This window comes from Scomber japonicus, chromosome 19 (assembly GCF_027409825.1).
Source record: "Scomber japonicus isolate fScoJap1 chromosome 19, fScoJap1.pri, whole genome shotgun sequence".
NCBI lineage: Eukaryota > Metazoa > Chordata > Actinopteri > Scombriformes > Scombridae > Scomber > Scomber japonicus.
The window spans coordinates 2,192,056-2,218,775 of NC_070596.1; the positions used below are offsets into that span (position 1 = coordinate 2,192,056).

General features: G+C 40.5%; 1 protein-coding gene across 1 annotated transcript; it reads right to left on the bottom strand.

The window, feature by feature from the left end:
* Nucleotides 1-3,542: 3,542 nt before the first annotated feature.
* crb2a (crumbs cell polarity complex component 2a) lies at nt 3,543-26,236 on the bottom strand. The gene is made up of 13 exons (XM_053339345.1): nt 26,170-26,236; nt 16,627-17,319; nt 14,253-14,448; nt 12,925-13,064; nt 11,467-11,637; nt 11,274-11,387; nt 9,244-10,197; nt 7,185-7,759; nt 6,749-6,914; nt 5,049-5,919; nt 4,808-4,924; nt 3,995-4,121; nt 3,543-3,764 (listed from the first exon to the last, which is right to left on the bottom strand). The coding sequence occupies exons 1-13, from the start codon at nt 26,234-26,236 to the stop codon at nt 3,543-3,545; spliced, it is 4,413 nt and encodes a 1,470-aa protein (XP_053195320.1).
* Nucleotides 26,237-26,720: the final 484 nt, after the last annotated feature.

The following is a 26,720-nucleotide window of genomic DNA, read 5'->3' on the forward strand; positions in this document are numbered from 1 at the left end:
AGAATCCCCCCCCCAAAAAAGAAGTTAAAACAAAAATATATTTACAGGCTTGACACACAAAATAAATGCCAGAATTGTGGACTGGCTTCCTACTAAAGAAAGCTAAACTCCATAATCAAGCTACAGTGAACAGCTCTCGCTCTGAATATCATGTGACAAAGTTGCCCTAACATTTTTTTAAAAACATAAAAGCCTTTAAATCTGTGACAGAACATTGAAATGGTGCAACATGGAGCTTCAAATCATCAAACACTCAGAAGTTTTTTCTAGAGCACAGCAAAGTGGGTGAGAAGTGCAGTAAGGTCAACAACAAGAGTGTAAGGATTGTGGGTATTTATACAGTAAATGATACGAAGCTGTGGTGTTCTCTCTGTGTATGTGAACCTGGGTGATATCTTCCTATTTTTATCCATCACTGTTGTGTCTGTTACACGTGAAACTGTAACTCAGAGATGCAGGAAATGTGATATATGCAAATTAGTTCCACTCATATTGAATATAAACTAAGGTGAGTCGTGTGTTATTAGCTAATCCTGTGGCTGGTGTGAAAATCCAGCTCACATAGTGCATATTCCTGAAAAGCATAATTTTTAATCAAATTCCCAGCCAGCATGTCCATGTGGGCCCCACATTCAGTAGCATGAGCCCCACATGTGAAGCCCATGTGGGCTGACTGTATGAGCCCCATAAGGGATGTGTAAGTGGGCTAAGCAGGCATAAACAGGGCAAATTGTATGGGTCCCGTATTGTTTCAGAAACATGGGTCCCACATGTGTAATTCACCCAGTTGGGCCCCACCTGAAACCCAGTCGGAACCCGCTTGAAGCCCATATGGGCAAACACAGGTGGGACCACCATGGAAACCTTGGACAAACCCATGTGGGACCCATATTGCAGCTCAAATGTAACCCTTCTGGACATACTGGCTGGGCTGCCACAAATGAAGTGACACTGTGTGTGTAGTGAAGCTGCCATGTATAGCTTGCTGTGTGTGCAAGGTGCAGTCAATGCACATAAAGTGCAGCAAATGCAGGGTCAGTAATGACCCAGTGGGCCCCTAACAGGTTAATGTGGCCATGAATCCAGCAAGAACCATGTGGTAACAAGTGAGAGCCCTCAACAGCTGTTCAAAAAGCCTCTGGTATATTCCAGTAGCTGTTATAACAATAACAATCTGCAGTTCTCTGTTATTTAAGTTATTTTGGAAAGTTATGAGACTTGCATTCCACATCTCCAACAACACTGATTTTGCTGGAGTTGAATTTTCCCAAATCAGTAGCATGACCAATAAATACCATTAGTCAATAAATAGGTCAAAAGATGAGAGGATGACATTTTGTAACACATGCTCTCCTGTGGGAGTGAGAAACAAAGAGGTGAACACATGTGCAGTCATTAGAAACTAGTCGGTGATCTACACATGCTACATGCTACATGTAGCTACACTGCTCACTGACTCACTGAGTGGCTTCCTACATCCTCCAAGACTAAAATACCTCAGGAGAAGCAGGTGTGGAATCTTCCCCTCAGTTACTTTAATATCTTCTGCTCTCAGCCTAGCATACAGGCAATCAGGAAGGGGCCCTCAATGATGGGAGATTTTTTTTTGTTGGGCTCTACAGAAATATGACACGAGGCTTAACCCATTCTCCTGATGTTGATAGTTATGGTCACTGTCAGAAACCTAGTATATCCAAAACAAAATATGGAGTTACTGACATCAGTGTTATCCAATCAGAATAAAATAAAAGTTGTTTTGGGGGACATGAGTTTCAGTGTCCAGGGGGCCTTGTAGGTACTAATGCAGCCTTGTCGCTTTTTTTTAAATAAGGTGCTCTACTTTTCCTGGTGTTCATTTACAATCTGTTCCCAGGTCAGTTTTTTTGGCCGAAGTGTCACCATAGTGTCAGTGCCACAGTGCCTTTAATTGGGGGATGAAAGTTGATCTGATTGGCCCTAACTGAAAACAGCCTCTGTGATGTCACACACTTAATTCTGGGAGAAGTTTTTGGATTTTCTACCAGCTTTTAATTTTTATATGACAGTAGAACCAGAAAGTCACAGAAGGTAACCCTGTGCTGTCCCAGAAAATGTACAAGACACGTGTCCAATGGCATTCCAGCATTGACAGGAGGTGGGAGGTGGGACATTCATGTTGTACATGTTTGAGTCTTCCAGAGTGATGGATTTCCTGCCTCACCGGTTAGAAAATGAATACCTACTGAAACTGCTTACATTCTGATGGTACTGTCCTGCTTAGCTGTAGGATGGTAAGGCTTTATGTAATGAGACTTAATCCAGAACATGTATGTTTGACATGGAACCAGTGTATCATCTTATCATCATACCTCTATTTAACCCTTTGTGTCTTTTAAGTGATACTGTATTGTACTGACCTTCTATTCCAAATGTCCAAACACTCCAATACAATCAGGGGTGAAATCACAAATTGTACATCACTTACAACTGCTATCTGTCCTGACTCAAGGTTCACAAAAAAATATATCACGCTAATGATATTACAGCTCAAACACTCCTACAGAGTTTTGCAGCTGATGCAATTTACCTTTGATTCCTCCAAACTTCAGGCAAGGTATGTAACCATGACATCATCACTGGAAAGTCTGTGCATGACACTCTATATGAACACACTGAAGATGCTAATAATTTCACTCTAACTGTATGTGGTTATTAGCAGTCTTTGTGAATTGGATTGTTTTTGCATTGAGGCTCATTTGTATAGAGAGGAGACAGTTATATATCCAATCTATGCATGTTACCTAATTTAAATACATGAACTTTATAACAAAGGAGCACCAAGACGTTATTTGCTTGGCAGTACAGTCTGGGGTGCATTCACTCTTTTTGGATGCTTTGTGAATTACAGTTTCTTTTTGTATCGTTTTGTGGCTGCAAAAGCTGTACAAGACTTGTGTGAATTCACCCCTCAGTGTATTTTTTTTTTTATAGTGGCCAGTACAGGTACTGCAGCTGTATGCTCCTGTTCACTGGCCTGACTATGCTGGATGCTTATAATAATGCTAATAATGATGCTTTCCTACAAATGCAGCGCAGTGTCCAGCAGTTCCATACAAGTGCCATGATCCTCCACTGTGGACATATCAGAATATCTCCAGAGCTTGTGCTTTCAGAGCTTGACTGTGCAGTAATTCTTGAAGTACAGTCCTTCATACAGTAGCTACTGTAGGACTGTAAAACAAGATTGTGTGTAGTTATACAATTATTTCTTTCTTTTTCCTCCTCTCCCATCAAATCAGTAGTAAAGGACTTGGGGCTGTTTCTTCAGATGTCCAGAGTCTTTTATCAACAATTCACCCCATACACAAACACAAGTGTCTGTGAGGTGTCCTGTACAGCAGCACAGATGGGTCAGTAACTGGTCACCACCAGGAGGGGGCTGCAGAGCTACAACACACATCCTCCGCTCAGCTCAGATATTCATTGGTCTAAACAATTTTGACAGTGAGTCCTGTGCACCTGCCAGCAGTGCTCAGATCACTGCCGTCACACACCGTCATTCATCAGATGAGTCTTTCCTCTGGTGGAACTTTGAGCATGCTGTCCATCTCCAGACGAGCTCCAGCCAGCTCCTGAGAACTGGGGCTGTACGCTCCCTCTGACTGACGCTTCTTCCTCGCTGTTAGCACCATGAAAGTAAAGCCAATGGTCAGGATGAGCACGCAGAGGCACAGCAGAGGGACGGCTACCACCAGCCAGGGAACCGCCTGTTTATGGAACTGCTTCTGCAAACACACACAGGACAGAGATTGTGCTTTAGTGAAGATACTTGTTCTTGTTTTTGTATGATTTGAATTTATTTGCAGCTAACTGAAATCACATAGAGGGAAAATGCTATATAATTAGATTCTGAGCTATTTCAATGTCATTAAAAAACAGTAAGAACAAGTTTTATAGTATTTTCTGAATGATTAATGAACAATATAATATAAGAAGAACAATGTAACCAACATACATTAGTGTCACAGGTTGGACCGCTGTAGCCAGGTGGGCATTCACACACAAACATGTTAAAACGATCCAAACAGGAACCACCATTCCGACAGGGATTAGATAAACACTCATTGATCTCCATTTCACATCTGGAAGACAGAAAATACATGAAGTCACATTTTGAAAGGACATAAGTTTGTTCCTATAGCACAATTCATACATTGAATCTAAGAAAGAGTGTAGAAGGAAATGTAACAATATGAACTGTCTTCTAAAGATATCTGCTGTATCTGACAAGTAGGTGTTTGCTACTCAGAAATTCTTTAGACTTTACTAAAAACACATTTTCATTGCAGATAGTTTTGGTTTTATTTCTCCAGACACTTGGGACTGGTGTGTTTTATGTGTTTTATAACATGAGCGTCCTCTGCTGGGCTCCTGCACACTTTGAGGTGTGAACCCAATTCTTTCACCATCCTGCTGTATCCTGTCCCTCTAGAAGGTTGATGTTGTAATATACTCTCTTAAAATAGTTAATTTTAGATTTTTTTTTAATGATTCAATGTTTTGACAAAGCAAAACAAACTAAATTCCATTCATCTACATTTTGTTGGGGCAGATTCAGACATCTCAGAAACAGTTGTGAAAACCCTTTAACATCTGCATGATGTAGCTTATACCAAAATCAACTCATCCAAAGACATTTGAATTTGTTGATGTTCTAAGGGATGACTGTATTGAACAATCAAAAAATGCATTTGGAATAAATGATCATTTTTGGTAGAAGTTTTCGAGTAAACACAAAAAGAGTCAAGTCTATTAAATGTGAGCCTACCTGCTGCCTGTAAAACCTGGCATACATGTGCAGTTAGCTCCCCATGGCCCATCATTGCAAACACCATCATTTCCACACTGGACGTCTTTACCGCACTCCATTGGTGGATAGTCCCACCTGTTTGAAATAAGTAATACAATTTGCTTTAATACGATCTTGCAAGAACTCTTTGTTGTATGTCAGAGCTCCATATATCACTGTGTGTTCAAAGCCGTACACAGATTGATGACTGAATACTTACTGGCACAGTGGACCACTGTAGTCCTCAGGGCATGTACAGGTGTACATGTTGGGTCCATCGTGACAGGTGCCTCCATGTTTACAGTCATGATGCTCACACTCATCTACATCCTCATCACACATTGTGCCTTCATACCCAGGCTGGCACTGGCACTCAAAACCAGCTAAGTAGTCCTTACAGTTTCCATGACTACAAGGGTGAGATGCACAGTCATCAGTGTCTACCTCACACTGTTCTCCCTCCCAACCTAAGTCACACAAACAGCCAAATTTATTAAAGAGATCTTCACATGTTGCTCCATTTAGACAAGGACCTGAAGCACAAACAGGGGCGCTGCTACAACCCAAATGAATCTTTGGTTTTCCAATTAAATGGAACTGAGATGGTTGTGGGGCCTTATAATCATCCATAAAAGGAAGGTAGACTCCTCCGACCCTCACTGCACCCAAGCAACCAGTGAAGCTCTCCGCAATGGCCAAGGTGGCGTCCTTCTCATTAAGGAAGTGAAGACTCCCCGTGTGCTCCAGCAGGCTGCTGGCATCCATGATTCCATCCACAGTGATGATCCAGGGAGAGGTTTTGCGTTCTTTCTCAGCCATTGAGATGTTCACACGGTGCCAGCTCCCATCAGCCACTCGACGTACTCCTGTAAAGGTCAGTGTCTCCACACTGTTGCCGATGTGGATCTCCACCCGGACCGAAGAGTCCAGCAGGCCTACCATCAACAGGTCAGAACCCCAGGAGGCCCTCAGGAGAACAGCGTTCTCTGAACGGGTCCGCAGCTCCATGTATATGGTTGAGACGGGTTCAGCCAGGGAGCCTCCAGCACTGAACTGCACAGGGTTGTTCTCAAAAGTGGCATTGTACACACCTGAGGGTCAACATATAGAAATGATTATCAATTATTATTTTTGTTTCATTCATTAAGGGATCAGGCTGAAAAATTTAATTTCTTTGTTGTGGAACCAATAACTATTTAACTAGGGATGCATTGTTTCCCCTCAGTAACCATTCCAATACCAATGCTCAGTATCAATCTGATACCAAATCTGTAAACCTCACTGATTTGGACTCATTTGGTCAGATATTGCTGTGTCACTACAAATAATATCTGTGTGCAGCTGTATTACTGTACTGAAACAAAGGTGCTTCCTCCAAAGTTTGTTGATGCCAAGCTACATTGGTTTCTTCCAATTGCTTTTTAAACAAAAACCTGTGCAGAAGACCACCCTAGCATTACTAAACATTTAAGAACAATGCACCCGTTCCTCAAACCATTGAAACCCTGAAACAGCTGTGTGCAATAGAATTTATATACCTGTCATTGCAGGCATTAATAACCCCAGTGCAAAGATGGTCATACAATCCCAAATAACCACTGTGACATATTAAAACTGGTGAGAAGAACTGATGATTGGCCTTGTAGTGTTTCCATGTCAGAGGTAATGTGCTTTAAGACCACATAATCAAGATGTAGATGAGTAAATTCCAGTTTTCCCAGGAATAAATGATACTGAATATTTTAAAATCATAGGAAAACTTTCAACCCTAAGGTATACTAAAGTGTAAAGTATGTCCCAAAATGTCACACTGTTGCTGATAATATTTATTATTTGCTTGCTGCTAACATAGGTCAGGTTTTCACATATCCTGTGACTAACTTCTCACCAACAAGAGTTATAAATGTATGGTGGTCTTACATTCATATCCATCAGGGAGGTCCACACAATGGCCGCCATTGACACAAGGATCACTAACACACCACACACGTGTTTCACAGGTCTTTCCGGTGTAATCCTCTGAACAGGAACACGTAAAATCGTTGAACGTGATGGTGCATTCTCCTCCGTTTTGACAAGGCTCCTCCTGCAGAGGCAAGGATTAAGGTTTTATTCAATACAGACAGCAAATAATCTCCAGAACAGTTTCAAAAGTGTAAACCTTGATATGGTAGGATATGATAGGTATTCAAACTAGTCAAGGGTCAATATGTGTGTCCCATTTTGAGGACTGCCTCCTTCTAGGTTACTATATCTGACCTGGAATCACAACTAAGGGGCTGGTGTGGTCTGTACAGTGTGAACATAGTATAAGGAAGATAGTTTAAAGGAATACTTTTAAGGAATCATTTCCCACCTTGCAAGTGTCGTCACTGATGCAGCCCGTCGTAACATTTTCAGCATCACTTGGTAAATACACCTCCTCCTCTTCTGAGCTGTTCCAGGCGTCCACGTCCAGATGAACTAAGTCTATACGAAGGTCCTGGAGGCAACCTTTGTAATGCCCCCCCCATGCATCAGAGTCCCAGCCTGCTGGAAGACCTCCTACATATGCCTGATCCCCACTGTTCACATTCACTTCAGGGATCTCCCCTATTCCGTAGCGAAGGCCTGCATGCTCAAAGATCACCGTTCTATGTTGGACTTCCACTTGTAGAAGATGCTTCTCGCCAGTGGTCACAAATATTGGAGCAGAGAGTGGGGCACTGTTAATCAGAGAGTTGACAAAAACTCTCCCCATGCCTAGGTAGACTGAGAAGTAGACCTCTCCCTCCTCTTCCTCTGTGGGTCTTCTAAGCTGAAACAGCAGTCCGTCCGGCTTTAGTGACCTCAGGAAGAAGGACACGTTGAAGTTGCTCCCGTGGCTCTTACCAACATCATAGACACTGAAACTGGTTTGGGCTTCATGGCTGTATGTCCAGGAAGGGAACTCTGTCAGGGAGGAATCAGAAGTTTGGATAAATCAATTGACAAATACTGTTGCGTTAGAATGTTTAACAATAGGACGTTGATATTTATTGTAAGTATGATTTTATATGATGTGATGTGTTTTATGTCGATGTAACTATGTTGGCAGTAATAGACACTTGTCAATTAGTGGTGCAGCTATTGTAATTGTGTCTTACTTATGTTTTTGTCATTGCTCATAATGTGCCATACCTTTTTAGCCATACATGCATTGTCAAATAATAAAAAGTAGGATATTTACCAAAGTAATCAATTATTAAAGTAAAGTCAAGTAAAGTAAAGTTAGTGTTTGGGATAAGTACTCTGATATTTAAAAGTACTAAAGGTTGTGATTTGTAACACAACAAGCTAGTGAAGCTCTGTAAATGGAACTGCATTCCTGAAACTTCTCTCTGGAGAGGTACAATTTTATTGCCTTTATTAGTCTTTGGAGTTCTTTCTAAACCTCCATGGTGAAGTAAAATGTCATCCAGTGCAGCTGTGTGGCTGATTGATGTGTTTTAAATAGTTTTTGGACAACAACGGAGACCTACGGCACAGAGGAATAAGATATCAGACTTTGGATACACACACAATATTTGTAAGTAGGATGAGTTAACTGTTGGTTTGGCTCTGCACATAACATTAGTATGTGCAAAGTATTACCAGTAAAATATACTTAAAATATCAAAAGTTAAAGTACTTGTTCTGTAGAAAAATGTCCTACACGACTGATATTATTAGATAATTACACAACTGTGTCATTGATGCATCAGTGTGTGAGCAGAATTTTACTATTGTAGCTGCTCAAGGTGGAGCCAGCCAGGTAAATTGACTAATTTACAGTATACATTTAGCTATACTGGACATCAGTGTTATACTCATTTAGTCCAGAGGTCCCCAACCTAGGGACTGGGTCCACAAAATAATTATCAGGGGTTGTGAGATGATTAATGGGAGAAGAACAAAAAACTGTTCTGAAACAAACATTTGATCAGCCATCTTTCTGACAAATTGGACAGTTGTACTCCTCTGGGACTCAATTATTTAATGAAACCATGTGAGAAGTTTAGAGGGGACATGTCTCTTTAGTGGAACTGCCAACAACTCAAAGACATCTGAAAGAGGGCCCCAACTAGAATTTTGGTAAGGGGTCATACACCAAAAAGTTGTTGTGATATAAAATCTTAATTTATCTGAATCTGAAATCTGAAAAGTCGAATAAACTGGAAATGGAAATATTCAAGAAAACTACATGTACCTTAAAATCCTACTTAAGTATGGTACTTAAATGTACTTTAATTACTTTCCATCACTGGTAACAGTTAAAGTCAAGTCAAAAACATCAACTAATTACATTTGTGTTTCCTTATTATTACACTGGTAGCAGTGCAACAACATATGACACATGAAGACTGGTTTGAAAAGATCTGTTATAAAAAAAACTGGCTATTGGTTTAAGTGCTTACCTTCAGAGCAGCTTTCACCATGAAAGGGACGATAGCAGTCACAGTGGTAGCTGGTCCACAGGTCCACACAGCGTCCTTGTCCAAAGCAGGGTTCAGGCTGACACCATTCAGTCTTACTACATCCCAGTTCATGGCCTTGGTCTTCTGGAAATGTTTGGGGAAGGACAGGCTTAGAGTCTATCATTAGGTCTTCCATGCACCCAATGAAGTTCACACCACTTACAGTGTCCCCTAAAAGGTCCTCTGGTGCTCCACCTACATAAATTTGAGTGAAGGCTTCAGATGCTTGGAAAGGTGGTTCATCAGCACCACCATCTATAACTCTGCATCCGTCCCTGTCACAGCCGGGGCCTTTCAGAATCAGAACTAGTCCTTCATCATCCACAAACACATGAGCATCCCGCCAGTCTCCATCACTCACCAAGCCGGAAAACATTACATCCAGTTCAGACTCTTCAGAAAAGGCTTTAGCGTGAAGACCACCATTCACAATCTCCAGAAGGAGGTGGTTGTCCAAGTCACCTCTGTAGCAGAGCAACATATTGGGTATGGTTGTCCGGAAGCGTAGCTGCACCCCGTAACCACTATGAACACTGTGCTCAACCTCCCTTCGTGTCCTCTCTTCTACAGAAACCACAATGTGAATGAATCCTGGAGTGGAGAAAGAGAACGTTGTACGCGTCGAGCAGTGCTCATCATAGAAGCCATGAGGGCACAAGCATGTGTGGCCATGTTCTTCACCCTCCAGCCATGGGTGGCATGTGGCTCCATTCTGGCATTCATGGTCCACACAGCCATAGAGCTTCACCTCACATTGATTGCCTCCCCAAGGAAGTTGACCTGGCTCTGCATCAGGACAGTGGCAGGTGTAGGACGCTCTGCCGTCTTCACACCAGCCACCGTTCTGACAGGGCTGGCTCTCACATTCATCAATGTTCACTTCACAGTGGTCACCTGAGGAACACAACAGAGATGGTTAGATAATGTATGAAGGAGGTTGACTACTAGAGGGCACCAGAGCTGTACTGGAAGAGAAAGAGGGAAGATTGTGAACAAATGTATTTTCACACCTCTATTTTTATTGTTAAGTGTGTAGTATATATTTGGACTATTAGGGTTAGGGTTAGGGTTAGTTTATCAAGTATGATTATTTTCTGGTTTCTTTTCTAAGTCAGTAAACTGAAAATCTTTGGGTTGTGGACTGTTGGTCAGGACCAAAGAAAACATTTGAGGCTGAGGTAAGGTTTAGGGAAATGGTGATTTTTTTTTGGTGAACTTTTTATCAACCAAACTAATAAATTAATCGAGAAAATAATTGACAGATGAATCTACAGTGAAAATAATAGTAAGTTGCAGCCCTGTTCTCAATACTTGAACATCTATTAACACACCTCACAAATATATTGTTTAATTTTATAACGTGGATAAAAAAAAGTTTTTTTTGTTTATTAATAGTTTTGGGCACTTTTGCCTTTATTAGACTGTAGACAATAAAGATGTGAGGAAGGAGAGAAAGGAGATTACATCCCACAAAGGCCTCTGGCTAGACTTAAACTGGGGACATTGTATTGCAGTATGTGCAGAGTCTTTGAAAGTGCTTGACCACTTGGGTCTTAGGAGACTTAGGAGAGATTTTAGGGTCATCCAGTAATTGTGCTTTGATCCCTGGCTCCTTTAAAATCTCCACTAGGATTTAAAAGTTCTCTTGGATTTAACAATTTTCATTGTTCAAACAATCATGAGTTTTCCCACCAGTTGATCAGTTGGATTTGTGTAAAGTTTGTCATAGTTGGCTCATTACTGATAATCCATTATAACTAAAATAACTGTAAGCAATTTTAATTGACTTATGTTTAATTTCTGTGCCTGTTTCAGCATTTGTAAAAATGGTTGAGCCTTGGTCATTGTGATGATGATGATGATGATGCAGACATTTGAAAATGTTCTTTTAAGTTCTGACACTGATTTAAAGGGTATTTAGCCTATACAGGATTCTGTCTGTGTATTACAATACAAGTTGCAAGACTCACCTAAAAATCCAACAGCGCATGTACAGATGTATCCATTGATTTGATCCACACAAGCTCCTCCATTCTGGCACGGTTCAGATTCACACTCATCAATGTTGACAGAGCAGTTCTCTCCTGTAACGTGAAAGAGATTTATTGTCAGAAGAAGTGTGAGAGCTGAGAATGTTAGATAGGTTTCTTTCATTTAACTGACCTGCAAACCCTGGCTGACACTGGCAAATATATCCAGCTGCATCTGCAAAGCTGAGCTCCCACTCCAGTTCCCAGTGAGATGGATCCGAACGTTCAAAACATTCCCCGTCATTCTCACAGGGATGCTCGGCACACTCATCGATGTCAATTTCACAGTTTGGTCCTTCATAACCTAGAGGGAACAATAAAAATGTAGTTTCATTAAGTGTTCCACATGTTGCATGTTGGGACACATTAACAATAAACTAAGAAGCAAAATAATCCAGATGTGTTTGACCTCCTTGTTACTTATGGCAGATGAATCACGTCAGTCACATTCAGCTGCCACAAACAACAAAAGCTTTGTCGTTTTGTTCTGATTTGTTGTTTACTTTACTGGCTTTCAGAGAACTTCATCCATCTAAAAGAACAAAACTGAAACCTTTAAACGATTATCTCAGACAATTCCTCAATGCAGCATCTACAAAACCTCAATTTGTTCTCATTTAGTGAATGCACTGAGCCCTTCACAAGACTTAAGAAACACAGTGTACCTGAAGTATCCAAAGAGCACCTGTATATGATTACCACAAAGGCCCAGCAGCATTTCTAGTGTGTCTTCTAGTTCTCAACTAGTTCTAAGTGCAGATTTGAACAAATGTAATCAGTTCTGTCCTTCCTGTTTCATTCAGGTCAGGCTACAACCTGCTGCCCATTACTTACCAAACTGATGATGGATTAGCACTTCTTTACTGAGCAGAACCTTTCAAGCATTATATCACCCCCGTATACACTCATATTAGAGGATGCATACTATCTCGTATCTCCTTATTCTGAAGATAAGAAAGTTATCTACTTGTACTGTAGTAGAGCATTTTTCTACAGTTGTCCTTTAGCTACGTTATCATCATAACTCTGGAGTCTGTCTGTCAGCCTTTCTCACTTTGCTCCAGACTGAAATAACTAGCTACTACTGGATGGATTGCTATTACATTTTGTACAGAAATTCATGCTCCTCAGAGGATGAACTCTACTGACTTTGGTGATCCTCTGTCTTTTAAAATATATCATGTTGTACTGACCAATACTTTGTTTTATGACTGAATACCAACAATGTGAACAACATTACCGATCCTAATAAGCAAATGTTGGCATGCTAACACGAATGGGTGTAGACTCTGTCATTTTTGTTATTGATAGCATATTGCTGTAAATAAGCAATAAAAAGTATGCATTTAAGTATACACATTTTGCACTTTATATTAACATACATATTAACATGTTTCTTTTTTTGTGGTTATGCAGATCAGTGGATTTCTTGTCTGTGAGCAGAGGTGGGAGTCTTACATGCTGCCCATGCTTGTGTGAGAACCTGAGCTCAGAAGCATTAAGACAGTGGACCAGTCGGCTCAGCTCACAACTCCTGTTTGTTCTTCTGTTGGAACAGAAATGTTTGGTATGCAGTGTGTTTTTCCAGTACCTGGCCAGCACAAGCAGGTGTATCCTTTGACTTCCTCTGTACATGTGGCGCCATGTTGACAGGGATCTGAGGCACACTCAGGTATGTCCACTTCACAGTGCTCACCCTCGAATCCTGTGTCATTGCAGTCACATTCATAGCTGTAACACACAATCAGAATTATGGTTATTTTCACGGCAGCACCAGCTGATGCAGACATGGCTTAAAATGAAGTACTACTAATAACTCCTAGATGACTCCTAAAGGCTTCCTGCTGCGTGAGATTCCATTCAAAAAGTCATTTTTCTCCTCCAGTGTGTTTAAGATGACTGTAAGGAATCACAATGTTATATTCACACCTAAAATGTGAGAAGCATATTTAAATTCTGGGCAATGCTGAAAAAGCTCAGTCTGTTTACTTTATCATGCTGCAAATAGTTTGATGCACTCCATGATTTTTTCACATTTAAGTTATTGTGTTAATTCCTGGCCACAAGCAGCATCTACAACAATCAAGCCTCTTTTGATAGTTTATATAATCAATTAATTCCTATTCTGGAAAGGAAACCAATAATATCACAGCACTGCCATGTTCTTAAAAAAACCTAAATCTGTTAAGTTTTGATAATTTTATGACATATGCTAACCTTAATCTCACCTATAAATGCCTAAATAGCCATATTCCTCCTATTCTTAGTGACCTGAGGTGACCTGATGTGTGTGTATTGAGTGTGTCAGCAGCTCTTTAGTAAATCCTGATTTTTCTGTTAGGGAGATCAACATGGGGAACTGGCACCCACAGAACTCATCATTACTGCGGACACTTTAAACTCAAACTGAAACCGTTTTTAAAGAGGGATCAGTCATGTGGACATGATCCTGGCTTGTTTTTTCTATGAAACTCGTGTAAATGTGTGTGTATATGTATTTGAGTCTTGTGCAGTTGTAAATGTGTTTTATGGTTGAGTGTTATGTATTTTAAAAGCCCATCAAGGGACGGGAGAAAAGCTGGAAGTGTGGACATTTTTAAAAGGAAGCCTGTCTTTTGATTAAGAACTAAATAGTTTTATAGTCTTTTTATGCTATTACATTGTATTTGTTTTGATGTTTTAAATTGTTATCTTTTTTTATTTTGTGTGCTTTATTTTACACTATTTCATTATCATTCTCTTACCTTATTAACTTTATTAGTCTGTTTTTTTGTCTTTCAATATACATTTTTTAACCTAGTTTTAATCCAGCTTTTATTAAACTTCATCTTTTATTTTACTTTTCTTTTGTCATACACAAATAAATATTAAATAAACACACATTTTTGAGTGAAGGCAGACTTTAAGGATGTGCCTTACCTGTTCACCATATCATGACAGACACCTTCATTTTGACAGGGATCACTGGCGCACTCATCAACGTCAATTTCGCAATCGATGCCGTCAAACCCGGGCAGACATTCACAGGCGTACATGCCGATGAGGTCTTGGCAGGTGGCTCCGTTTCGGCAGGGTCCCGACTCACACTCGTCTACTTCAATTTCACAGTTGACTCCTGGTTTAGAAGAGGAAAGTCAGGATGGATTTACTGTCAATTTGAAACAATATTTGTTTATAGTGAAATGATCAGTCACATTTTTGTCAAATCAATACATGAACCACACTCAACTACCCTTTCTATCACAGTGCATCTATTCTGGTCTGCTGATAAAATCACTGCTGATAAAAGCCTGTCTTTCCATTCCCTAAACAAACTGATAGAGTGACAGTGGAATGTAGCCATGCTCACATAGCCTGACACAGAAGGAAAGGAGTGTAAGAAAAGCTAGATGGGAGTGTTTTCTCTCACCCTTCACGGAGACTTTATCTAAGCTGCAGATAAGAGGCCTGACTGAAAACATCTTACTGTGCACTTAAAATACTCCTCGTGCTCAGTTTATCAGGAACAAACATAACACTTTGGTTTTAACGGTGCAGAAGAAGCTCTGGAGGAACAAATGAATGCTGTCAATGAGCAGAAACTCCTTGTGTTGATTGAGATGATGATTAATGATGACATAATATTAAACTTATTCATTCACAGTGTCAGGAAGCGAGAGTCTATCTTTGTAATAATGCTGATTACTCTATTTTACCAAGCCTTATCAAATTTTGGTTTGTCTCAGTATCCAGAACACTGTAGATTGTGTTTTTGTACAGCTTTTCCTCTCTGTAATCATTCCTCCTGTTCATACTGACTATTAAAAGATCTCCTTGAAATGTGCTTTCAATGGAAGTGATGGAGGACTAAATCCACAGTGTGTTCACACACTCATTTAAAAGTAGATGATCAGCTTCTATTCACCTTCATCAGTGTGAGTTAGTCATATCAAGTGATATCTGACACATTTACTGTCTTTTTACCATCAAATTCCCTCTTAGTGTTTCCTGTTGAGCTGTGGTGGAAGTATAGTAACAAAAAGAGCAACTTTGGTACTAAAAACACTGTAACGTTGAAACATAGAAGATGAAGGATTGACTCATTTGGACGCTGAAGCTTCATATTAGCTTCACATCAACTTTTAAATCCATTGTTAAACAGAAGGAGGACTGTGGATTTAGTCCTCCATCACTTCCATAGTTAGTACATTATGAAGGGATCTTCTAATGGTCAGTATGAACAGGAGGAATGATTAGAGAAAGAAAAACCTGCTCCTTTAGGTAATAATGCACTGCAGGTCTGCTTTTGTTATCAGTCTAATATTACTTTAGACCATTTTTCTGCTCTGGTTTCATCAGAAATTCTAACGATTCAAAGAACCCAAAAGTAGGGATACTCCATATTGACTTTTCTGCAGATATCAGATATTCCGATATTGTCCAACTCTTAATTTCCGATACCGATATCACCCGATTTATGCAGGCTTTTTACACCAAGACTATGGAAAAAGTGCCAATATGGCACTGTCATATTTATTGTGCTTCTTTGCAGTTATTGCAAATTGCAAATTGACTATATTGACCTTTACAGGAATGTCCTCTCACTTGCTCCTCTCAGCTGTTGTTTCTCCAGCAGAGTAGGACCCAGATAGGACCCACCGGACTCTGGCGGTGACATCACAGAGGCGACTCGCCGAAAACGTAACAGAGAAAATGACAACGAGGAGGTAAACCTCGTTTCTGGTTTGTGTTGTGTACATGGCGGTGGACGCTATGAACTTGTCAGCCACGTTAGCCACTAGCACCCACGAGTCTAGCGTGTTGTTGTTGTTATACGTCATCAAGCGCGCGCTGGTAAACGTCCTATGCTGCGTTCAAGCAGGCTCGGAAATGCTGAAGCCTACAGAACAAACATCGGTTAAAACCCGATACCGCTAATATCGGAGGGTCGATAATATCGGACATCCCTACTCAAAAGTGTTTAATTTTATTCTGAGAACACATTTCCTCAAGTCCTACACACACTGTCCTGCGGCCAGAAATACTTACTACGCACCAATGTGGATTCATCCACAGTTGAAAATAGTCCCAGACGAATGCATTATTTCCTCCTGTTTGGGTAGTTTGTTAAATTCTACAGTAACCAGCTGATACTGTGTGTTTTGAAGATTTACAGCAGGGATATCAGAAAGTACTATCTAATTTGTTGGCAGTAAGCAAATGCACTAGACATCCATGTGGGTAAGTGTGTGTGTGTGTGTGTGTGTGTGTGCGTGCGTGCGTGTGTGTGTGTGTGTGTGACTTTTGGATGTACCTGCGAAGCCCACCAGGCACTCACACTGGTAGCTGTCCTTCTCATTGATGCAGGTGGCGTTGTTCTCACAGGGTCGTGACGCACACTCGTTGATGTCAATCTCGCAGTTGTAGCCCTGAAACCCAGGCACACAGAAGCAGTGATACTCTGCCACTCCATCCATACAGATGGCTCCGTTCTGACAGGGCATTGATGCACACTCATTCACATCCTCCTCACAGGTGTTCCCCTCGAACCCTGGTGCACACTGGCATTCAAAGCCCTCTGGTTGCAATATACAAGTCCCCTGGTTCCTGCAGGGTTCATCAATGCAGTCAGTCACGTGTGTCTGGCAGTCCTCTCCTCCGTACCCGACCGGACACCTGCAGTAGTATCCATTCAGCTGGTCTACACACAGAGAACGAGGCTCAGAGCAGGGGTTGCTCTCACACTCGTCCACCTCCTCTGTGCAGTTATCTCCTATGAGTCCATCCGGACAGATGCAGTGGTATTCTGTGGTGCCAGGGATGCTGGTGCAGTCTTCACATGGAGCAAATGAGCAGGCGTCATAGAGCTCATCACAGTTTTTGCCCATGTATCGGACCCCGTCTCTAGCACATATGCAAGCGTAGTCATTCATGGTGTCCACACAGGTAGCTCCGTTCTGACAGGGTGCAGACAAGCATTTGTCTGATGTGGCTGAGCAAAGGATTCCTGAAAAACAGAGGAAATAGTGAGTTCAGATCAGTTCATACATGTTGTAGAGCAATGATTCCTGACCTAGGGATCAGGACACATTAGGGTCCCCAAGAAAAAATTAAAGGGTCAACACTTGTATAGTACAAATTATGATATCAATGCATTTATTTGTGTGTAGGCAGGGGGTGGGGGTTAGGTATGTATCAGAGCCATAGTCTGATAGAGATGAATGTAGCAATGTGTGACATCATCCATTGGTTTGAGGGTTTGAAGCCCAGAGTTGTAGCTTAAGGTCAACGCCATCTTTTCCATTTGGAGCCAGGCAGGAGTGCAGTGTGTTCCCAGACCATTATTGTCAGCCTCTGACCTAGAACTCATTAATGTCCTAATTTTTCCCCCGCCTTGATTACTGCAATCCCCTTTTACCTGCCTTAGTCAAGCTGCCCTGGCACGTCTTCAGTTCTTACAAAATTCGGCGGCTAGGCTATTAACTAGAACTGGCAATGGACATCACTCCTTTTTTAGCCTCACTGCGTTGGCTGCCAGTGAAGTTCAGGGTCGATTCTTTTAATCTTGTGTTGTTTTAAGGCCCAACACCGTTTAGTGTCGACCTACATTTCCAAACTACTAAGCTCTTACGCTATCAGGCCGTCACTTAGGTCATCCAACCAAAACCTGTTGGCAATACCACGTGCCTGACCCAAGGAAACTGTGCTTCTGCTGCCCTTGCACCCAGACTTTGGAACAGTCGACCCCCTTTCATTAGATCAGCTGGGTCTATTAACTGTTTTAAACATTTGAAAACCTACTTTGTTAGTTTGGCCTTTCCATGACTTTTGCTAACTTCAATTGTGTGTGCTCTGAGTGATGACTGGTTGCTGTATGCTTTCTGTGTTTGTATGTGATGTGTGTATGTATTCTTGTATTCTTTGTGTGCTGATGTCAATGTAAATAAAGTTTTACCTACTTACTTACTTTCCTCAGACCCAAGCTAATGCTGATCACATCTTAGGTCACAGCTATTTTAACTCAGTTATGATAATGGTCCAGGTATTGTTACTATGTAAAATTAAATTTGGTGAAATATTGCGACAATAGTCTAACTCAGTGCAAGTTCCAGATTCAGGGAGAGCAGGAAGTGAGCTAACTGTCAATCACAGCTGTCAATCAACACCTAGCAGACATCAAAGCTACTACAAGTCTTCAAATCTTGGAGCCATAATTTCCAAAATGACCACCAGCACACTTCTTAAAGGGCCTGGATTTAGAGGCACACTAACTCATTTAGTCAGTTTAGGCTTTTTGAATGGGAGTCAGTTGGAACATCTAGTGGACATCATTGGTATTGCCCGTTTAGATACTTATGTATTGACTTCAGCCTCAAGTCATGGCAGTCACTGCTTGGTCTGTTCCCAGGGGCCTATTTTCTCTCAGTTCTTCCATAGACTCAGGGGGCCACTATACTGGAACTGGGCACAAGCTCCAGTGTTAATGAATGTTGGGTCAGCAAGCTGTTTCTTTAAAAGATATAATTGTGTTTGTTGTTTCAATGTGCAGATAATGAGAGTATTGTGCATCGTCCACCATGAATAACGACTCTCTGAGCATGTGTGGCCATTCTGTATGTCAAAGTGGACCCGAAACACTGTCAGAGGGGGTGGGGTAGTTTTGTGAGGATTTACAATACATACGCTGTCTCCCCTCATCAGCCAATGCCATGAGGTCTCTTTGGAATCAGTCCACATTCCTTTTATTAGGCCAATCTCAACTCCCCATCCACCACTCCCAGCCTCCCAGCCCCCAACACTTTGATCAGTGTTCTGTTTCCAAATTCTCACTGAAGTGGAAGATATTAACAGTGACGGAAGCTATGGAGAAGAGGAAGGGGGGCAGAAAAACAGAGAATACTTAATGAGATAAACTACTAGTGCGAAAGATAGTCACTCTCATTATTTGTTACAAAAGTTGGCCGTCATTGAGTTTTTCTAGGAGTAAAAGAGAGGTCAAACCAGAATATCATCCATATTTTGACAGTTTATTTTTGTTGACCCATTGAAAAGGTCAACACAAGGTTTAACACCACTGTGTCATCATTACCGTGGCAGTGGAGTTCAGAACATGAGATACTACTACTACTACTATCACTACTACTACTGTTAATAATAATAATAACTAAAAATACTAATATAAACACATGACTTCAAACCTGTACTCTCACAAGTTCAAGCTTATATAAGGTATAGAAGAAGTTCGATGTTATTTTGTGCCAAAGATTCATTCATGACAGTTAATTGGGCTTAAACGTGTAACCGGAAACCTCGTACATAAGCAAAACACAATAGCATTTGCTACTTTAATTGCTAGACAGTTGATCCTTTTACAGTGGAAGGATGACAAGCCACCCTTTCATTCTCACTTAGGGATCAGGGATCTCATGTAGTTCTTGGAGCAAGACAAAATCCAGTTCACTCTGAGAGATGAGAGATCAGATAAGTTCTATTGATTCCTGGCAGCCATTCATTTCCTATGTTAAGAATCTCAGACATGCCTGAACAAACTGTCTGGATGCATCATATGTTGAACATATTGAATTCCCTGGCTGTTAACTGTAATGTTTTCAGGTGTAGCACATGTGTGTGTGTGTGTGTGGGGGTGGGGGGGGGGGGGGGGGCAACATGTCAATATAGGAAGTGAAATTACCAGACATCTTGAATCTGTGCAATTGAGTACCTATTAATTAAGTTGAGTTGCACTGTGAGCACAGGGCTTTGATCAGGAAGAAGCAGGAAGTAAAAAAAGGCATAATTTCATACTTTAACTTAAAACCTGTCCATCCTGAATCAAACAGTGTTATAGGAGTGCAGTGCTTAAATCTGTCTTAACAAGACAAAATGTGAAAGGTAATACCATTACCAGTGACCTGTCTATTAACAACTGCAGACTACCGTATAACCACACTCAAATACTGTATGTACAATCGCAGTAAGATCAAGTCTATTCTTGTCCAGAGCTAACAGTTGTATGTATTTGAATCCTGAAACCTTCTTCAGTCAGTCACAGCCACCATGGAATCCTTCCCAATGGCATGCAGACAGATATCCCAATTACAGCAGTAGTCATACTGACTATGATTCCATCCACTAAATCCACTAAGTCCATGTATAATTCTGACTGTGGTTAGAAATAATACTTTAATACCTAATTACATGGCATTATTTATTTGTGAGAGTCAAATGAGATCAGGTTTGATGCAGCGCAGGGGTAAGAAAAACAAATATCCATATTATTACCAAGATAAATTGCAAGTATAATCTTATAATGAGGTGTGTCTTAACCACAAGTAATTGGACACCTCAGAATACATTCTGTTTGTAGTAAGAAATAATCTCATTATGCTCTTTAACTAAATATATAAGGCGTCCTGGTAGACTGTAACTGCAGTGTCCCTGGTTGGACCTTAGTTGTTGTCCTTCCTCTCTGTCTCCTGTCTGTCTCTGCACTGTTGACTGTTGTTTTTTTTTTATCATTTATATAACAAGAAAAGTTCAAATCAGTGTTTCCCACCATACTACAACATTGAATGAGCATGCACATCAACCATCAGTGTACTTCTTGCTCTCTGCACATATGGAGACCATGGATTTAGTGTCATGATAAAAGCTGATTGGACTGAATGATTGGATAGACTGTGGCAGTGCGGCACATGTTAAAGAAGTTCAACATTTAACCACTGAACTGTAAATCTGTTAGAAGCAAGAGTGTCTTATCAATTCCAAACCCCATAACTTGTTTTATCATTTTGTGTGCAATGGTTGAAAATAGTCAGGCTTATGATATAACTGATATGCTCTTCAGAAGCCAGTCTCAGGCCTGCCAACTAGACACAGTTCAGCTTTACAACCGTGGCCCGGCGCTGCCCTTTTGAAGCAGAGGGTTGTCATTTCCAATTGTCCCTCTGAACTGTAGACACTAACTGTGTTTGAACAGGAGAGTTTTAGCCACCTGTAGATAATAAGAGTCCCAGGTGGCTGTCAGGGGCTTCAAGATTAGTTTCAAGTAGCCTTGATGTAAGGAGACCAGGATAAACATGTTAACTGAGTGCTGAGGTGATCCTTTGCTTGCTTGATAAGAAACTTAACTTAAGTGCTTTTGGGACAAACATGAGTAGAGAACCACAGTCCTTGTCCAAATGAGTCAAATCTTCATCTTCTATGTTTCAATGTTAAAGTGTTTTTAGTACCAAAGTTCCTCTTTTTGTTACTATACTTCCACCACAGCTCAACAGGAAACACTAAGAGGGAATTTGATGGTAAAAAGACTGTAAATGTGTCAGATATCACTTGATATGACTAACTCACACTGATGAAGCTCAATAGAAGCTGATCATCTACTTTTAAATGAGTGTGTTGACTGTTTAAAAGCCTCTCTTTAATATAAGTCTGCCTTCAATAAAGGGATAGTGCCCTCTGCAGCTGAGGTAAATTAAGACCCCTGGCACTATAAGGGGAAACAAAGTGATTTTTGTTATTCAACCCCACTCCACACTCCTCCAACTGATAAAGGTATGAGGTTCCATTGTTCCAAATCCACACTAATACTTTTTTTTTTTTTAAGTTTGTACTTTAATCAATATATTCTAAAATAATCATCCTTTTCTGTGATAGTAACCTGTACACACCCGTTCTCTCTTCACCATTTCACTTATCCAACCCCCAAAGTCTTCATCCTACTTTCCCTCCCCCCTCTTTCACCCGAGCAGGTTTGATGGCCTCCTTGACCTCCACAGCCTTTCCATGTTGTAATCCCTCGGGCCTCTTCGGGCCAATCCCCTTGCTCCTCTAATCTCCAGGGTGGCAGGATACCTGCACAGATTACAGCTTCAAGCTTCAACCTCTAGCGTGTGTCTGCTCTCACCATATTATTTCTCACATACTTTTTTACCTTCTTCTACTGTAACTTTGACCTCTTATTTCTTACCAAGAACCTCATCAAAGTTGGCGCTCGGAATGCTTGTCAGAATTCCCAGGATTTAGTAATAGTGGAATAACACCGTAGGTGGTGCTACAGTGATAGTTAAGCATTTTACAGCATTTCACCCATGCTGGTGATTCACAAAACTTTATGCAAAATGACCTATGCTGGGGTGAGTGTAGATTATAAAATCAATAGTAACTTTCAAATTAGTCAAGTTAGGGTTATCAGATATGGTGTTTAGAACCAAGTTCATATAAATTGACTGATTTGACTCAAAGCATGTATGAATGCATAAAAATACTGTGCTTCGAACAATAATATGTGTCTGATATAGGTTTTCCGAACAGAATTCCCACTTTAAAAATCCTTAATCCTTAAAATGGCATCTTCTCAATTTCCCTAATTAAAAATTCAAGAATCTATGAATATGCAAATATAGTTAATTCAGAAGTTTTCCTGATGGGCACAAGAGGACTCCTACCCCTACATTCTCAGTGTTTGTGCACTGGAGGCTTCAAGTTTCCACATCACTCTTGTGTACGTTACATACTGGACCATGACTGGTCTAGTTGTGATGTCACACATCATGCTTGTAAGTTAAAATGGGATTTTTAATGAGCATAGAGAAACGTTCCTCCTTCAGCAGATGGATGTGAAACAAACTCTGTACATACATAATTGTGCACAGAGAACAACATCCAACTGAAGGAAGAAGAAGAAAAACAACATATTTTTGAGTGGAGGGGAACTTTAGGGAATATTGTGAACATGGCCAACAAGATTTAATCTCCAACTTGAAAATAACATAACATAATTCCTTGAATTTACAACATTTCTACAAAAAAAAGCTTAGTAGCAATCACTATATGGGCACATAAAGATAAACATTACAACATTTTCAGAAATATACTTATTTGCTTTCTTTCTGAGAGTGAGGTGAGAAAAGTCTGGAGTCAGGATGTAGTTAGCCTAGCTTAGCATACTTGGCCTGACTGTCCAAAGTTCACAAATACAACTAGCAACACCTCTAAATCTCACCGATTAATATGTGTTCTCTTGTTTCATTAGTTTAATGTGAGGAATTGTGGTTTTAGAGGGGTTTATGTGCTGGTGCAGGTTGGATTAAATAACCTGTCGATTGCTGCTATTGTTCTTTTATTTCTTGCATCAAATTTTAAACTACAACATTTTAAACTAGAACAGGAACCCAGACATACACAACATTACAACCTGTCCATCATTCAATGTAATCCACAGAATACACACACACAAGGTTGATTGACACCTGTAGCTGTCAGACGAGACACTGGGGAAGCAGGTCAGACAGTGACCGGTGTGTCATTCACCTGACACAATTAATAAAGTCACAGCCAGAGCGGCGCGTATCTGAGAGACTAAGACGCACGCCATGTTGCCTGTCTCCCTGTCTATTATCAATTGTCCAATAAAGATGTTATCTTTACACACACAAGCCTCTTCTCCTCAGATCTACAGCTCAGTTACAGGAAACAGACTCACAAACACAACCATCCAGTGTACACACACACACAAGCACACACATTCCCCTTCTCAATGATATCATTCATTAATCTGCAATAATCTCACTGTCTATTGTCGCTGACCTCCCTCTGAGACAGATTAGCAGCTAATCTATTTTTTGTTTATTGAAGTGTCTTTAAACACATTAAGTGTAGAGTGCTGTAATAAAAGAGTCAGCCAGTTCCTTTACATGAACATGAACAGTTAGTCATTGGAGCTCATCACAGACACATGATTTTTTGCTTTGTACATAACATATTGCTATATTATATATTTGCTAATCGTATTTCACAAAGCACATATTCAAGGCAAACAGGACCTGCTGCCACTTCACTTAGCAGAAACATGTGCAGTGGTTTGCACAACATCTGCAGGAAAATATAGACCCAGGTAGTGTTCGTTAGACTTGCACAGACACCAATACTGATAGCGGATATCAGTCTGATACTGACTCAAATGGCTGGCTCAGGCATTGGTGACAATGGACCAATTTGTTATCAAATACCATTATTTTAATATCTATGTATTTATTTGTTAAAAGAAGCAATGTTTAAGTCAAGCTTGATGTTGCATCACTCATAAAAGAATGATGCCAGTCTCCTTCACACAGTGAGGCAGTGAAACACTGGTTTGGGATCGGTACTCAGTATTAGCCAATACCTGAAGCCTAGATATCGGTACTGATATTGGGACTGAAAAAGTTGGTTCATCAGTAGGTACAGAATGTGTGTGTGTGTATATCTGGGACTGTTTTTTTTGTTAATCTTATCTATCTAATAGAATGTGTAAAGGTGGAAAATCATGGACAGTAACTGAGTACATTTAGTCAAGTACTGTAGTTAAGTACAATTTGTTGGTACATTGGTACTGCAGTACTTTTACTGTAATACTGCATACTACATCACTCATAATACTGCAGTACTCTTTTTTTATTTCGTGGACTTGTAATAGAGTATTTTTACATTTTTATATTGGCACTTTTATTTTAGTAAAAGATCTGAATCATTCTTCCACCACTGCCCCACATGAATCAAACTTGAAGGTACTCTGGGTAGATTTTGGTCACTATGGAGCAGTGTTTTACAAGTGGGCTGTGGTTTTGGTATGTTCTAGGTATGTTTTGGGGAATTGAGTAACACAACATGCAAGTCAAGTAGTTTGAGTACTTTATAATAGCAGAATGTCATAAGAGTTTAAGTGACAATTGAGAAATTTTAAAAACAACAACAGAAATATTGTGTATGGACCGATCAAACTGATGTTAAACATGGATCATGTGTGGAAAAACAGCACAAATGTTTCATGTTATCTGTTCTCACAGTTCCATGATGTACAGTACTTTACATGACATTAAACTAAAAGAGTTCCTGCTTTCATACAGTTCAGACAGTTTGCATCAAAGTAACACCAAGAACTTCTGGCTGACTTCTAAATAAAATCTATATTTTTAAACTGCTGCATAGTCTCTTCTTCAACTTCATGGATCTTTACTTCAAAACGGTATATGAAATATATTGATATATATAAACTTTCCAGTGACAGTGTTTGACCTCATTCTGCACCTCCATTCAGACAGATATGGTTGAGCTTCTCTCAGTAGCTCTCTTTCCTGTTTGCTCTGTTTGAGTATGCATGACTGATGAGCGCTGCCTCTGATTCTGAACCAGTCATGTGTCAAATCTGACAGAAAGAACTTGCAAAAACTACAAATAACGGATAGGATTTCTGTGCTTGAAGCCCCACCCTCTACAATCAACCAGCCAATCATAAATCAACCACTAATGTTAATGAATTGAGTTTTTCCGATATTGTGAAAAGTAAGTAAAAGTAAGCCGCCACCCCCCCCCCCCCCCCCCCCCCCCGGTCATTGTTCTGTGGAAATTGACAAAGCACCCCCAACTTGTCCCCGTCTATTTGAGTCTGTTAATATAGTGGATGCACAAAACAGCTCATTAAGCACCTCCCTAAACCCACTTGTGCACCATTCATGGAGCAGCATCTCTGAGAGCACTGATGACATTCCTCAGACTAGTTGTTATTACTGTTAGACTAAGACTAGACTATCCAATAAAAATCCCAGCAGTAATATTGATTTTTTTAGTCAGACAGCATACTGTAGTTGTTTGTTCCTATAATTAAAAAGCAAGTCTGTGGATGTTTATGTCCTTGGAATAACTATTTCCATGTAACCTGTTGATTTCACAGAAGAGGGATTACACCAACAAGTGGCCACATATGAGTCGCCTTTAGAATTTACACCCAGACCTTTACTTCAACACTTTAAGTACAATTACACAGAAATGATCATCCAAAAAAAAAAAACCTTCACAGTGCCTCTGTCTCTCTACTCACCCCATTTGAACATCATCATGGTCAGCAGCAGAGTCTTTAGATTCATATGAACTCTCCCCAGCTCCATGGTAAAACCACTGACCTGGGTCAACCACTAGGTAATATGGAAAAGGAAAAAAAAGAGAAGTGAAGAAGTCCTAAAGGGCTAACATGCTGCTGTCTGATGCAGGCGCTCCTGGCTGTGTTGCTGTTGTCCTGGTCCTGTGTTTAGAGGCTGGCATGCTACACCCTGCACATGCCTGGCTGCTAATGAGAGCAGCACTGGACTCAAACAGACAGCCCTCCCTGCTCTGGACTCACAGAGTGTAATCAGCCATGAGAGCCGAGAGACGACAAGAAAACATGAGCTGGATTAACACCTAATACTGATGCGCCCCCACCCCCATCCCTGCCTCCACCCCCACCCACCCTGAAGGACCAAGTGAAGTGACTGAATTAGTTTTTGAAAAATACTTAATTAACTTAACCTGTGCAAATATGGGTATGTATGGTATATGGTATATATTACACATTTCATTATTATGTAATAACAATTATTATCATTATTAACC

Excerpts from the sequence above, each read along its gene's own strand:
- crb2a (XM_053339345.1), bottom strand. The coding sequence starts at position 26,236 with ATGGAGCTGGGGAGAGTTCATATGAATCTAAAGACTCTGCTGCTGACC. Across the intron at positions 17,320-26,169 it reads CATGATGATGTTCAAATGGG|GAATCCTTTGCTCAGCCACA; the intron begins GTGAGTAGAGAG and ends TCTGTTTTTCAG. Across the intron at positions 6,915-7,184 it reads TCAGTGACGACACTTGCAAG|GAGGAGCCTTGTCAAAACGG; the intron begins GTGGGAAATGAT and ends TTGCCTCTGCAG.